Source organism: Eretmochelys imbricata, chromosome 8, assembly GCF_965152235.1.
Source record: "Eretmochelys imbricata isolate rEreImb1 chromosome 8, rEreImb1.hap1, whole genome shotgun sequence".
Classification (NCBI taxonomy): Eukaryota; Metazoa; Chordata; order Testudines; family Cheloniidae; genus Eretmochelys; species Eretmochelys imbricata.
The window spans coordinates 86,853,771-86,866,196 of NC_135579.1; the positions used below are offsets into that span (position 1 = coordinate 86,853,771).

Below are 12,426 nucleotides of genomic sequence, written 5' to 3' on the forward strand. Positions count from 1 at the left end.
AACTTTTTCACTAGGAGGGTGGTGAAACACTGGAATGCGTTGCCTAGGGAGGTGGTGGAATCTCCTTCCTCAGAAGTTTTTAAGGTCAGGCTTGACAAAGCCCTGGCTGGGATGATTTAATTGGGGATGGGTCCTGCTTTTGAGCAGGGGGTTGGACTAGATGACCTCCTGAGGTCCCTTCCAACCCTAATATTCTATGATTCTCTGATTCTAAGTGTTGTGTAGTTTATTTTCAGTGTGTGCTTTTGGCATTCAACCACTGTGAAACCTGTCAGATATACCAAGAAAAATCTTGAAATGTAACTGAACATCATTTAGGATTGTGGGTCAGATTCACTGAAAGTGGTGCAGGAATGTACAAATTACATCCCAGGGACAGGCGAGCAATGAGACAACCTTCATTTGCCACAAGGTGCTCTGCAGGTGGAAGCTGCTAAGAAGATGCACGGATAAAAGTGGCATTCCTTAGCTATCGCAGCTATGCCTCTTGTCAGCCAGTGCTGCCTATGATTTTAGGCTGTTCTGTCACATAAAGCTCACCCCACCCCAGCAGAGAAGGAGTTGTAGCCATTTCTCTGTTGCAGCCTCCTCCCTTGGTAGAATTTCTGTAGCTGGAGCCCTATGCAAAGGTTTACACCAGCATGAAGCAGCATAATCTAGCCCTAGGTGTCCATTAATATTGTTATTTATCAATGCTACAACACAACTGAAAGTTAAAATACTATGGAAAGTTACTTCTGATTAAGGTGCAGAGAAGTACTGTAGTGCCTTATGTCATCTCCTTTTTATTCAAAGATTCTTTTCCTGATGTTTGAATAGCAGAGATCTTAGAATTATGGGTTATTTTATGTAATTCTGTGCTTCGAGCAGGTAGCACCCTTTACTAGATATACATGTAAATTCAAATGTTTAAGGCACTGTTCAGGGAAGCATCCAAAAAGTTGGCGTTTATTGTTAAGCTCCTTGTGTCTTCAAATTAGGCTAGATATATGACAAAAATAGGTGTTGACTAGAACCTGAATGGGAAGAAGGGAAATGAATACTTACTAAACATTTCAGAAGCTCCAAGAAAAAGTTTGAACTTCCTACCTTTGGAATAGTATAGCAATGCCATCCGTTGATCATTGTCATTAAAAGGTCATAAAAATTAATAAAATATTCTATATAAAATAAAGAAAAGAGTTGAATAAATTCAGTCCTGCAATGGGTGAAAGTTCAGTGGGGTTCTTTTTTAATTCAATCCCTACTGCATACTATACGGTACTCTCAATTTACTTACCTAATCTTCAATGTAAACACTTTGTATAGGTTTGTCATAGCTATAAGAGCAATTGTTCCACTGTCTGGCTATTCTTAACATCAGAAAACTTATTCTAATAAACAAAGCCCTGCCATGACTGGAAACTGAGGCCAAACCACAGTAGTGAAAGCACAGAATCTTTCCATGTAATCTATATGGGAAGAAGTAAAATTAAAGGTAGAGGAACACATTCTTACAGAACATCTAGGATGTTCTAATACAATCAATATAACAGCACACAGATCAGAATTCAGAGTTCATTCTTAGATTTGGAATTTGTTAATTTTGAAATCATGCAGACGAAGCTAGAAAATATAGAGATTAAGTCATTTACTGCATTTTTTTTCGAAGCCTTAAATCAAACCGGGGCTTTGGGGTTGTTTGTTTTGGTTTTTTGTGCATTCTTTTTCCTGTTGAAAAGATGATGCTGTTTTGGTACTCACGTTTCCATTAGCAATTTGTATTCCCAGTTACCAGTAAATTCTTTTGTACAGTTTACCAAATGATATTAGACACCATATGCTAATATTAAGGCTTACATTCAGATAATACTGTGGTGAGGGACTACTTTTACTGGGAATATTGCAAAAATGCCCGCAACAGATTGCAAGAGCAGGTCCAGGATATCCAAGGACATACTGTTCAGTAAAATTGGCAAGACATAGTACTGAAGAATAATATCTGAAGCAATAGTAGTGTCAAGAGCCAAATCAGTTTTCTGCTATGTCTGCATTTCCAAGACACTCCATTAAAAACAAATGTAGCAGAAACTAAATGGTCTAAAATGTAAACTGGTAGATAAATAGAAAAAATATTTATATATAAATAGAAAAACTTTATAGATGCTAAGGCAATCCAAACCCTCCAGATCCCTCTCTGACCAAAACCCACACCAGACCCAGTACAAACAATTGACGGGGTGTTCCTATTGTCAGTACCAGTGACCATAGTGGAAGAGCAACAAGAAATAATAGATGCAATCCACTCTCCATTCTTACCAATAATTCTTGGCATTTCTTGGTTAGAGTGGCATGATCCATGTGTCTCCTGGTGATGGAGGATCATTAGCTTCTCCTCTGAATATTGCCAGAAAGCTTGCTTGATTGACTAACCCCTAGGTAATCTGCATTCATGGCCCCAGGATTGGATAAGACCCTTGAAAGCGAGAACCTGTTCATCATGGACTAACCAGAAGGCAGCTGCTCCAGACCAGAACCTCAGGCTCCCCAATAGGTGCCACGACTACTTGGGTGTGTTCAAAAAGAAAAATGTGAATTTCGTGCCCCCACATAAGGCCTAAAAGTGTCCAGTAGACTTACAACCTGGAGCAAAAGCGTGCTACAGATGAATATACGCCATGTCTGAATCAGAGCTGGAGGGCCTGCATGTGTATATCCAGGAAAATTTCACAAAGGGCTTCATTTGAAGACCCACCTCTCCAGCAGGGACACCAATCCTCTTTGTGCAAAAAAAAGGGTGTGTCACTATGCCACTGCATAGACTATCACATATTGAATCAGGTGATGATTTGTAACCAGTACCCGTGCTCCTCATCCCAGAATTGTTGGATCACCTGAGAACTGCCAGGATCTTCACTAAACTAGATCTTCAGGAGGAATACAATCTAGTTCGCATAGGGCCTGGGGATATATGGAAGACCATTTTTATACTTGGTAGTAGGGGCACTTTGAATACTTAGTAATGCCGTTTGGCTTAACGAATGCTCCCCCCAACATTCCAACATTTCATAAACATTGTGTTCAGGGCCATCCTGGATCAGTACCTGATCGTCTACCTTGCTATATTGGTATTTTCTGAGAACCCTGAGCAGCACTGCCATTATGTCTGGTCTGTCCTGGAGAGACTACAGAACATTGTTTGTATGCCAAAATAGAGAAGTCCAGGTTCAACCAGGCCACCGTTGAATTTTTAGGTTCCATCATCTCCGGGGAGGGCACTCAGATGGACCTGTAGAACATGGAAGCCATCCACAACTGGACAGTACTCTGGACCCTCTGAAAACTTCAGCACTTCATGGGCTTTGCAACTGTTTATAGATATTCATCGCCGACTTCTCTGAACAAATAGCCCCCAACTTCCTTCCTTCATAAAGCCATTTGATTCACTTGGTCACCTGAAGCCCAGCTTGCTTTTGACCCTCAAGACTGCCTTCACCACAGTTCCGATTATGGCACACCCCAACCCCACCTGCCCATTTATAGTGGAAGCAGACACATCCAACATGGCCCTGACAGCGACACAGACAATTCATCCTTATAGAGATGGACTATGAAATCCTGAGCAAAGAGCTGCTCTCAATAAAAACTGCATTAGAAGAATGGCTTTGCCACCTTGAGGGATTCTGCATCCAGTACATGTTTTTATTGACCATAAGAACCTTGAGTACCTTCACGAGGCTCAAACTTTGAACCAGAAATTGTGAAGGTGGGCCTTGTTCTTCTCCCAATTTGAGTTTACAATTACCTATCACCCAAAATTGGAAAGCTGATGCTCTATCACAAAAGGGGGAATACTACCAGGAAAACAAGGAACCTACTTCTGACCCCACCCACTCCTCAAGCATGGTATTTTGTAAATGCCACAATTCAGCACAACTTGAAAGAAGAGCCCTGAAAGAAGAGCTGCTTGCCCAAGGGATACAGTCTATGCCATTAGCCGCTAAGATGCACTGTTTCGTGTGGGATGGAATAACCTACTTCGATGGATGTATATGTGTCTCCCTGGGGTGTCCCCTACTGGAGGTGCTATGGCTGGGCCACGATGCTCCATTGGCAGATCACTGTGGCAGCCTTAAGATCTTCTGTATAGTTGCCCATTCTTCCTGGTTGTCCCTCATGCAGGTCGAAGTCCAAGTTCATGTGGGTGCCTGCAAGTGTGTGCACATACCAAGAAATCCTGGACCAGACCCCTTGCCATCTTAGTACTCCTGAAGACTCCATCTAGGCTTTGGACCACCATCAGGCTAACCTTCACTGTGGAACTCCCAGCATCTGATGGGTGTGAACTGTCTGACTAACATGGGCCACGTATCCTCTGCTGAGACCACCACCCAGCTCTTGGTGCAAAACGTGGTTCTTACTCTGGTTTGTCCACAACTCTTCTGTTTGCCAGCTGTCTGCCCCTGACTTCCTGGTATCCAGACCCAGTTTGACTGTAACCCCACTATTCATCTCCCGACTACAGCTTGATAACTGACCGGTGCACACCGGCCACCCATGGCCCTGCATTAAATCCATCTCTCGAAAGTTCAGTTCAATCACAATTTCATACTACATATTTTAGTTTTCCATTTCAGACAAGCTAGAAAAGTTATAAGGAGCTATACATCAAAGTGAAAGGAGGGAGTGCTAACATTTTTACTAAATGCCTTTTTTGTTTTTCCAGTAAGCAAATACCTAAGAATTAGCCATACCCAACATTTTGCTGATAACTTTTTAGATTATCTTATTTAAATGAATATTTTCTATAGTTCCATGCAGATAAAGTTGACTTTCTGATAGTTTTTCACCCATAATGTTTGTTATAAGCCTTTTATCATAACCTATATTTTCAATAATGACCAGTGGTTTTAGGTGCCCAACTTGAGACAACTTAAAGGGATTTAATTTTCACAAAGTGCTGAGCTCCTGCCTTCTGAATACTGAGTCCCTTTAAGGTGCCTCAAGTTGGGTACCCAAAACTTAGAGCATGCCAAATCACTAGCCACTTTTGGAAATATATGCCAACCTGTTTTGTGTTTATCCTGCATGCAGGTCAGAGGTCTTCAGTCTAAACTGAGGCCAGATGCATGTTTCAGTGTCTACTGTTATTTGAGTGTACTTTCAGCCTAATTCATGGAGATCTGTAATAAACTGAGTAGCTGTGGTGCTTCATAAAATAATTCCCCCCATTCCTCCAAAAAAACCTTGCATTAAAAATGTCTTTAGTTAGGGAATCAATCATCCAAGAAACTGTATAAAGAATAGGGATATTCTTCCAGTCACATAGCTCAATTGTCTGAAAATTTCTAACCTTATAAATCTGAATGAAGGCTGCCGCACAAAAGGCATAGTATCCATCATAATAGACTATGCCATTATACATTAAACAGATGCATAATGCAACCAAATGCAACAAATAAGAGGGGGAACTGGGAATTTGTTTTTAATGTTGAATTGAAATTCAAAAATTTTTGTTACTTCAGAATAAATTGCTCACAGGTAACTTCTATTTGTATTAAAGGGTTTCTTATTCACAGTTTAGGCAGTTGGATAAAACCCACTTAATTTCTCTTTGTAATCCTCTGACACAATGCTGAACTACTCATAAGGATCCTCTAATATCAAGATACATTAAACCGTGTTTATAATAGGCTGGGTTAGAAAATATTTAGTAAAGTAATAATTTTCTCCTGCAGATTGATTGATTATTAAGATTCATATTCGTGGCAAAACATGGAACCTAGAGACTTAATCAGTTATTAGTCTAACTACCCTGTCACCAAAACCAAACGAAAATAAACATAGCAGGTGAAATATTGCTGTATCTTAGTTTTTCTTCACCCTCACCTACGTGGGTCAACTCTGACATAAAGATGAAAATTTTATGCAGAAACAAAGACAAAGACCACACAAAAACTACCTAGGATGAGTTAATAAGTTAATTACAATAAGACTCAGCACAGCGATTATTTCCAGTTTTACCGCTTGTTACCAGTTGAGTTTTTCATGAGCTATCACCATTACATACAGTACTACCGTTTTTCTGTTCTGACGTGATTTTCCTGTAATCCCACACCACTGCCTAAAGGAATTGAACACAATGTGAAATTTTGTAAATGTGTCTCTAACTGATTAAATTGCTCAAAAGATTTTTAACTTTTGTTCTTAATTTTATGAGGGGAAAAATTGATCCCTAATATACATTTATAATAGTATTCTCTATATTTGTTCTTTAGTATTCTTTTTCTCTGGGAATACTCGTATTCATTTTGTATAATTTCAAGCCTTCATCTCAGCCATGAATTGTATCAATTAAAATTCCTTCTTCCTTTGAAAAAATTGAATTTACTGCTCTTCCAAGTTTGAATGAAAACCTTTGAGATTAGTTTCTGTATCTTCAGTTTTTGAGAAAACAATGAAGCAAGTTTGTTTATCTAGCCTACAGTAGTTTAGCACCCCTATGGCCTTTCCTATCACAGAAACACATTGAACATCATTACTAGTATCCCTAATGCTATGCATAAAATATTCAGATTATATTGACATACAATTTGACTGGGATAAAGTGGTTTACATACTTATCTGGTGAGAGATTTACTGTAATTTTAACAAAAGTAGAGACTAATGGGTTAAGTTTTGAAAATTATCTATGTGATTTAGGAGCTCAAGTCCCATTTTCTAAAGTGATGACATAGAGACTTAAGAACCTAAATTTCATGGAATTAAATAGGACTGAGGTTCTTAAGTGCTCAAAGTCACTTTTGAAAATTTAACCCTCCCACTAGATAACTAATTTTTTAAACCAGAACTGTGCATTGTGTGTAAAGCTCCCAAGATTCAGTAATTAATAAATGATGATGGGAGGATGGATGGTCTTGTTAAGGCACCAAACTGGCGCATGAGAATTTCTCTTCTGATCCCAGCAGACTTCCCATGTAACCTTGGGAGAATAATTTTTTCTGGAACGAAGAATGAATTCCCCTTTTTGCCTGCATTTTCTGTCTGTAAAATGGGAATTATAATGTTTCCCAACCTCACACCCCCTGTTGTATGATGAATTGATTGTTTGTGAGATATTCAGATTCTATACATAGAAATGCCATGGAAAAGCCAGTAATAATAATTAAAAAATTATTTGAGGAATTGGAATTTTGACAGCTAAGAAAATCTATTTAAGGCATTCCAAATCACCAATTCATAAATGCCTTAGATTCCTTGCAGAAACTGGCTAAATGGAAAAGATTATAGGATGGTCTATTTGAAAAATAAATCTGAGGACCCTTTTTACAACCATGTTGTCAATGGCATAACCTTTGAATATATCACTCAAATATTTAGGAGATATCCTGTATTGGGTTACTTGTTTCTTGCGCAAAGTCATAACTGGAGGTGTGTAGGACAACCAGGTATAGCATTACAGTGCTGAAGGAAAGACTGGAGCTGTATCAAGAGCATTTCAGTGTTATGAGGGAGAGGCATCAAACTCTCTCGTAGGAAGTACAATCTAATACCTCAGCAGTGAGTTCAATTCATTATTTAATAAATACAACAAAGTGTCGGACATGCATTAGTCAGTATGGTTAGTGTAGCAGAAACAAAAACAATGGTGCTGTAACACAGTGGGTGATATTTACAAGTGTGCAAATAGATAAGAAAAATATGTGGCTTTACTTTTTACAGGTTGCATTGTTGCAGAATATATACTTGAAAGTAGATGGTTTTTGCGCTCATGAACTTAAGGGAACTAAACAACAGTGCCTAGAACTCAGAGGTAAAATTCAGCCTATGAAGAGGACTAGCTCAAGTCCTATGCACAACTTAGTCCCACTTAGACCTTAGCTTAAGGCCTTTTGTTGGCCTTCTGCACAAGAATGCATATCATGCTAGGCACGATGAACAAGGTGCTCCATGTAGTGATAGCAATGTACTTTAAATCCAACCTGCAGCACTCCTGCTGCAGTCCTCTGCCTCTGAACAGAGAATGTTAATGGGGAATGTGGGGGGAAAGCAGTCTAGGATGTAAGGAGGACTGTTAAAGGGAAGTGGAGGGGGAATAGGCAGTAGCTAAATAATCAAATTATGCAATAAAACATGTTTTTCATTAACCTATTTAGAGACTTCATGATTTGTAACATTGTTACGGTAACTTCTCCATTACTTTCCCCAAAACTTAGCATGAAACATACACTGCTAATTATGTGAAAAAATAGCTATGCATAAAAAAATAAAAATGAAGGAGTATATTACCTTTTCTTTATTTTCTCATAATTATCCAGCAACACCAGGATTGGGATTCCAAGATCCTTTTGCTAGGCCAATGTTTAGTATCACTGCTTTTTTTTTTTTTATTTTAGTTCAAATTTTGAGTTTCTGGGGTTTTATCTAAGAGAATAATTAGTGGTAGACATAATAAAATGCAAGATTTCATACTTAGATTGCTACTCTCCTTTAAAAGAAATACCATCTGATTGAAACAAGGGATACTTTAGCATTGCTTTGATTAAAAATAAGATACAGTGGCTGTATGGTAATAAGTAAATAATTGTGGCCCTGGTTCTGGAAAACACTTAAGAACATGCTTAAATCCATCACTTCAGGACATCACTTAAGCATGTTTAACTTTTTATTCAAGTGCTTAAGATTCATTGACATAAAATTCACATGCTTAAAAGTTGTCCTAAATAGAGAAGCTTTCCTGTACGACGGGTTTCAGAGTAGCAGCCATGTTAGTCTGTATCCTCAAAAAGAAAAGGAGTACTTGTGGCACCTTAGAGACTAACAAATTTATTTGAGCATAAGCTTTTGTGAGCTAGTTGTAGCTCATGAAAGCTTATGCTCAAATAAATTTGTTAGTCTCTAAGGTGCCACAAGTACTCCTTTTCTTTTTCCTGTATGAGAGACTGTACTAAGATGTGATGTAAGGTAACACAAGTCTTTTAGTAAACTGTAATTTCCTTTTCAGCTTTGCATATTACAGATATATCCAAAGGCTCAGTCCTTCACTGCTTGTGCATATAATCTGCCTTTGACTTGACTGGGAGTTTTGGTTACATTCAGAATGCAGAATCAAGATCATAGTCAGTATTGTGTTAGAAGCTAGCAAAAGCCCATTTCATAAAATTCTGGTCTGCACTTTGGCACTGTTGAAGCTATGAGAAATCGAGTTGTCAGTGTTTGCACAGTCTTAAAAAGGGAAACCTATGGGAAGGCCCAGATTCTGCATTGAGATTCACACATGCATTTTCAGTTGATTTCAGTAACAGATGTAGGTGCAAATCTGAGGGCAGAATTCAGCCCATATTGATTATTAAATCAGACCTTCCAGTGGTTCTCAGCACAACTTTCATCTTATTTGTTCCTTAGGGGTTGTTTTTCTTTTTGCTTTATTAGGATTAAAATAATAATGTTCAGCGATTAATTTTGATATTGTGTTATCTGAAAAATAAAAGCCCCACCTCTTTGTATCATTTAGAACTGTACAGAAAATATGAATGAACAGTGGAAATAATTGTGCATTCTCAGTGGATGTCCAGGATGACTTAATTGTTCTTTTTCATTTCTAATTTCTATAATTTTGTTAAAACAAAATGAACACTTTCCGCTTTTGTCTTTCTGTTAGTCATCTGTTAAAGTCCCAATCAAAATAGCCAGCAAGCAATCTGAACACTGCTGTATCAAAATTTGGTTTTTTATTTCAGTTGCTGTTCCTTTTAATATACTGTTGTATTTCTTTATTCTATTTGTATGTATTAATTATAACTATAGTATTCACTGAGACGTTAAAATGGAAGATTGCAATATATATTTGCATTAAGAAAAGGTAAAACAAATCCCTTTTTAAAGAGAGTGAAAATAAGCATGGACCTCCTAGCCAGACAAAATTGTCAAACTTTGGTGTCTAAAGTCAAGTACCTAAATCCATATTTAGGCATCTGAGTCAATGATCTGATCTTCAGCAGTGCTGAGCACCCACAACTTCCATTGACTTCAATGGGAACCTTGGTGCTTAGCACATCAGAACATTAGGTCATTGATTCAGGTGTCTAAACAGGGATGTAATTGCCTGATTTTAGGCATCCACATTTGAAAATGTTAATGGTAATAATTATTTATTGTTCTAGGTAAGATGAAAGAATAGACATTATCAGTCTTATTTTGTAGTGTGTCTTTCTATCTTTCAGCTGCATTTTCCAGTTATCTTCTAGTTTCATATTGAGCACTCCTGAGACAGAAAGAAAAATGCAAAGATTTCCAGATTGCTGTAAAATAAAAGAATTGGAGATGAGCAATAGATATATTTACTTAATATTTATTCTTTTCTTTCCAGCTCCAAGTACAGCCCAATATGGGATTACCGGTGGTGCTGAAGTTCTGTTCTCCTGCTGGTACCTTGTGTTGACACTATCCTCTTTCACCAGCATATTCTACCTGAAGAACATCATTCTACAATAAATATAAAGAACCATGAAAGGCTTTTAAGGATTCTCTGAAAGTGCTGATGACTGGAGCCAATCTGGTACAGTTTGTTAAAAGCAGCGTGGGATATAATCAGCAGTGCTTACATGGGGATGATCGCCTTCTGTAGAATTGCTCATTATGTAAATACTTTAATTCTACTCCTTTTTTTTGATTAGCTGCATTACCTTGTGAAGCAGTACACATTGTCCTTTTTTAAGACGTGAAAGCTCTGAAATTACTTTTAGAGGATATTAATTGTGATTTCATGTTTGTAATCTACAAGTTTTCAAAAGCATTCAGTCATGGTCTGCTGGGTTGCAGACTGTAGTTTACAAAAAAAAAATATTGCAGTGAAAATGTGATTCTTTAAGGCTGCAATACAAGTATTCAGTTCCCTCTTTAAATACAATTCTATCCACAATTATTCAGAAGCATTTTTATTTTAAGAAATCAAATAATATTGCCTTCAAAACATTTCTTCAAAATATAACAGATATCTAGATTTTCTTCTAGCATGATATTCAGGTTTCAAGAATGAGCCTTGTAATAAGACTGCATAAAGCAGTTCTGCTTCCCCACCCCCCTGTAAATTCAGCATGGGTGTGCCTTCATAAAATATTACTTTTCTCTTCCTCTCCAACAATTCTGGAATGTGTATGGTAAATGACAACCTGTAAATTCAAGCGTACCTAATCTCCAGTTGAGGACAAAGATGCTATTGGCTGAAAAGAATACCTTCTCTTCCACCTCCAGTGGGGTAATGGAACTGCTCCAAACTCTGCCCACAACAACTAAATTACTTTTTTTTAACCAGTCAATCAAGAATAGCACAGGTATATTCCCCTTATTTTTTCCCTCTAGTGTAGTTAATCTGTAGGTTTTGTTTGTAAAACAAGTTTTCCCGGTATAAAATACAGCACAACTCTCTTAAGAGACTTCTTGTGAATGTAGCACTTATCCCTTTCACTGCTCTAAGTCAGAACTCTTAAAAGGCTGTATATGTGAGATCATGACAGTCCCTTTTTTATTATTGGCCAATACTACATGAATTGATATTCTTGTACTGGAGTTGTACTGATCAGCTAACTTAACAATGATACTTTCATTGCAAATGTTTTTAAATCTCAGATAGCTGAGAATAAAGGAAGCATTGAACATACATTTAATATAGATATATTTAAAAACAAGTGGCTCCAATAACTATATTTTGGTCCACCTAGCAAAGGCCGACACATTGCATCTTAGTTGCCAGAATTTCATTAATGCACAGCTAAGATTGTATGAATATCTTACCATAACAATTAATTTCACCTTTCATAAATGACCCTTGCAATCCCCACATATTGCATTGACTTCAAGAGAAGTTTTGCCTGGTAACAGATTGGATCCTAAAATAGCAAATTTTATTTCTATGACTGTATAGAGTTGTTTTTTAAAACAGCCTCTAATTTTGCTCCCAATTTATTGAACAATCATGCTGTAAATTAATTGTGAGCATTCAGTTGCACTTGCAAAAAAACTAGAGGCTGAAGCAACGTCCCTTTAAAAATTTGACTCATTATGAAAGTTGACCATAGATGGTCCAGTCCATCACCCATTGTAGTCAGTACAAAGATACCACCAGTTTCAATGGAATTGGATTGGGTCCATACAGAAAGAGCTACTGGTGATTAGAATTTCTAATTAAAACATTAATTACAATATAAAATTATCCGGTCACTTGTTCAGTATATAAAACCACAGTAAATAATAAAAAGACTGTTGCCATGTGAAAGTTGGAGTTCTTTATATCAAAAGAAGATTGTCACTGAACACCATATTGCTAATTTGGTGACTTTTTTAGTATCACTGCCACAGAAATTTCACTGAGACATGCTCCTACTCAGTCATTTTTTGCTACTGTGTTAAGCTCTGTAACTAGCTAGCTGGGTACTGTACATATTCAGC

The 12,426-nt window shown here is 37.5% G+C and overlaps 1 protein-coding gene across 2 annotated transcripts in view; it reads left to right on the forward strand.

The window, feature by feature from the left end:
• The window catches only part of NEGR1 (neuronal growth regulator 1), a 598,170-nt gene extending 587,697 nt beyond the window's left edge, over positions 1-10,473 (forward strand). For both annotated transcript variants that reach the window (XM_077824070.1, XM_077824072.1), the window contains one exon: positions 10,349-10,473. In XM_077824070.1, the coding sequence (XP_077680196.1) occupies positions 10,349-10,473 (125 nt within the window). The remainder of the gene's footprint in view (positions 1-10,348) is intronic.
• Positions 10,474-12,426: the final 1,953 nt, after the last annotated feature.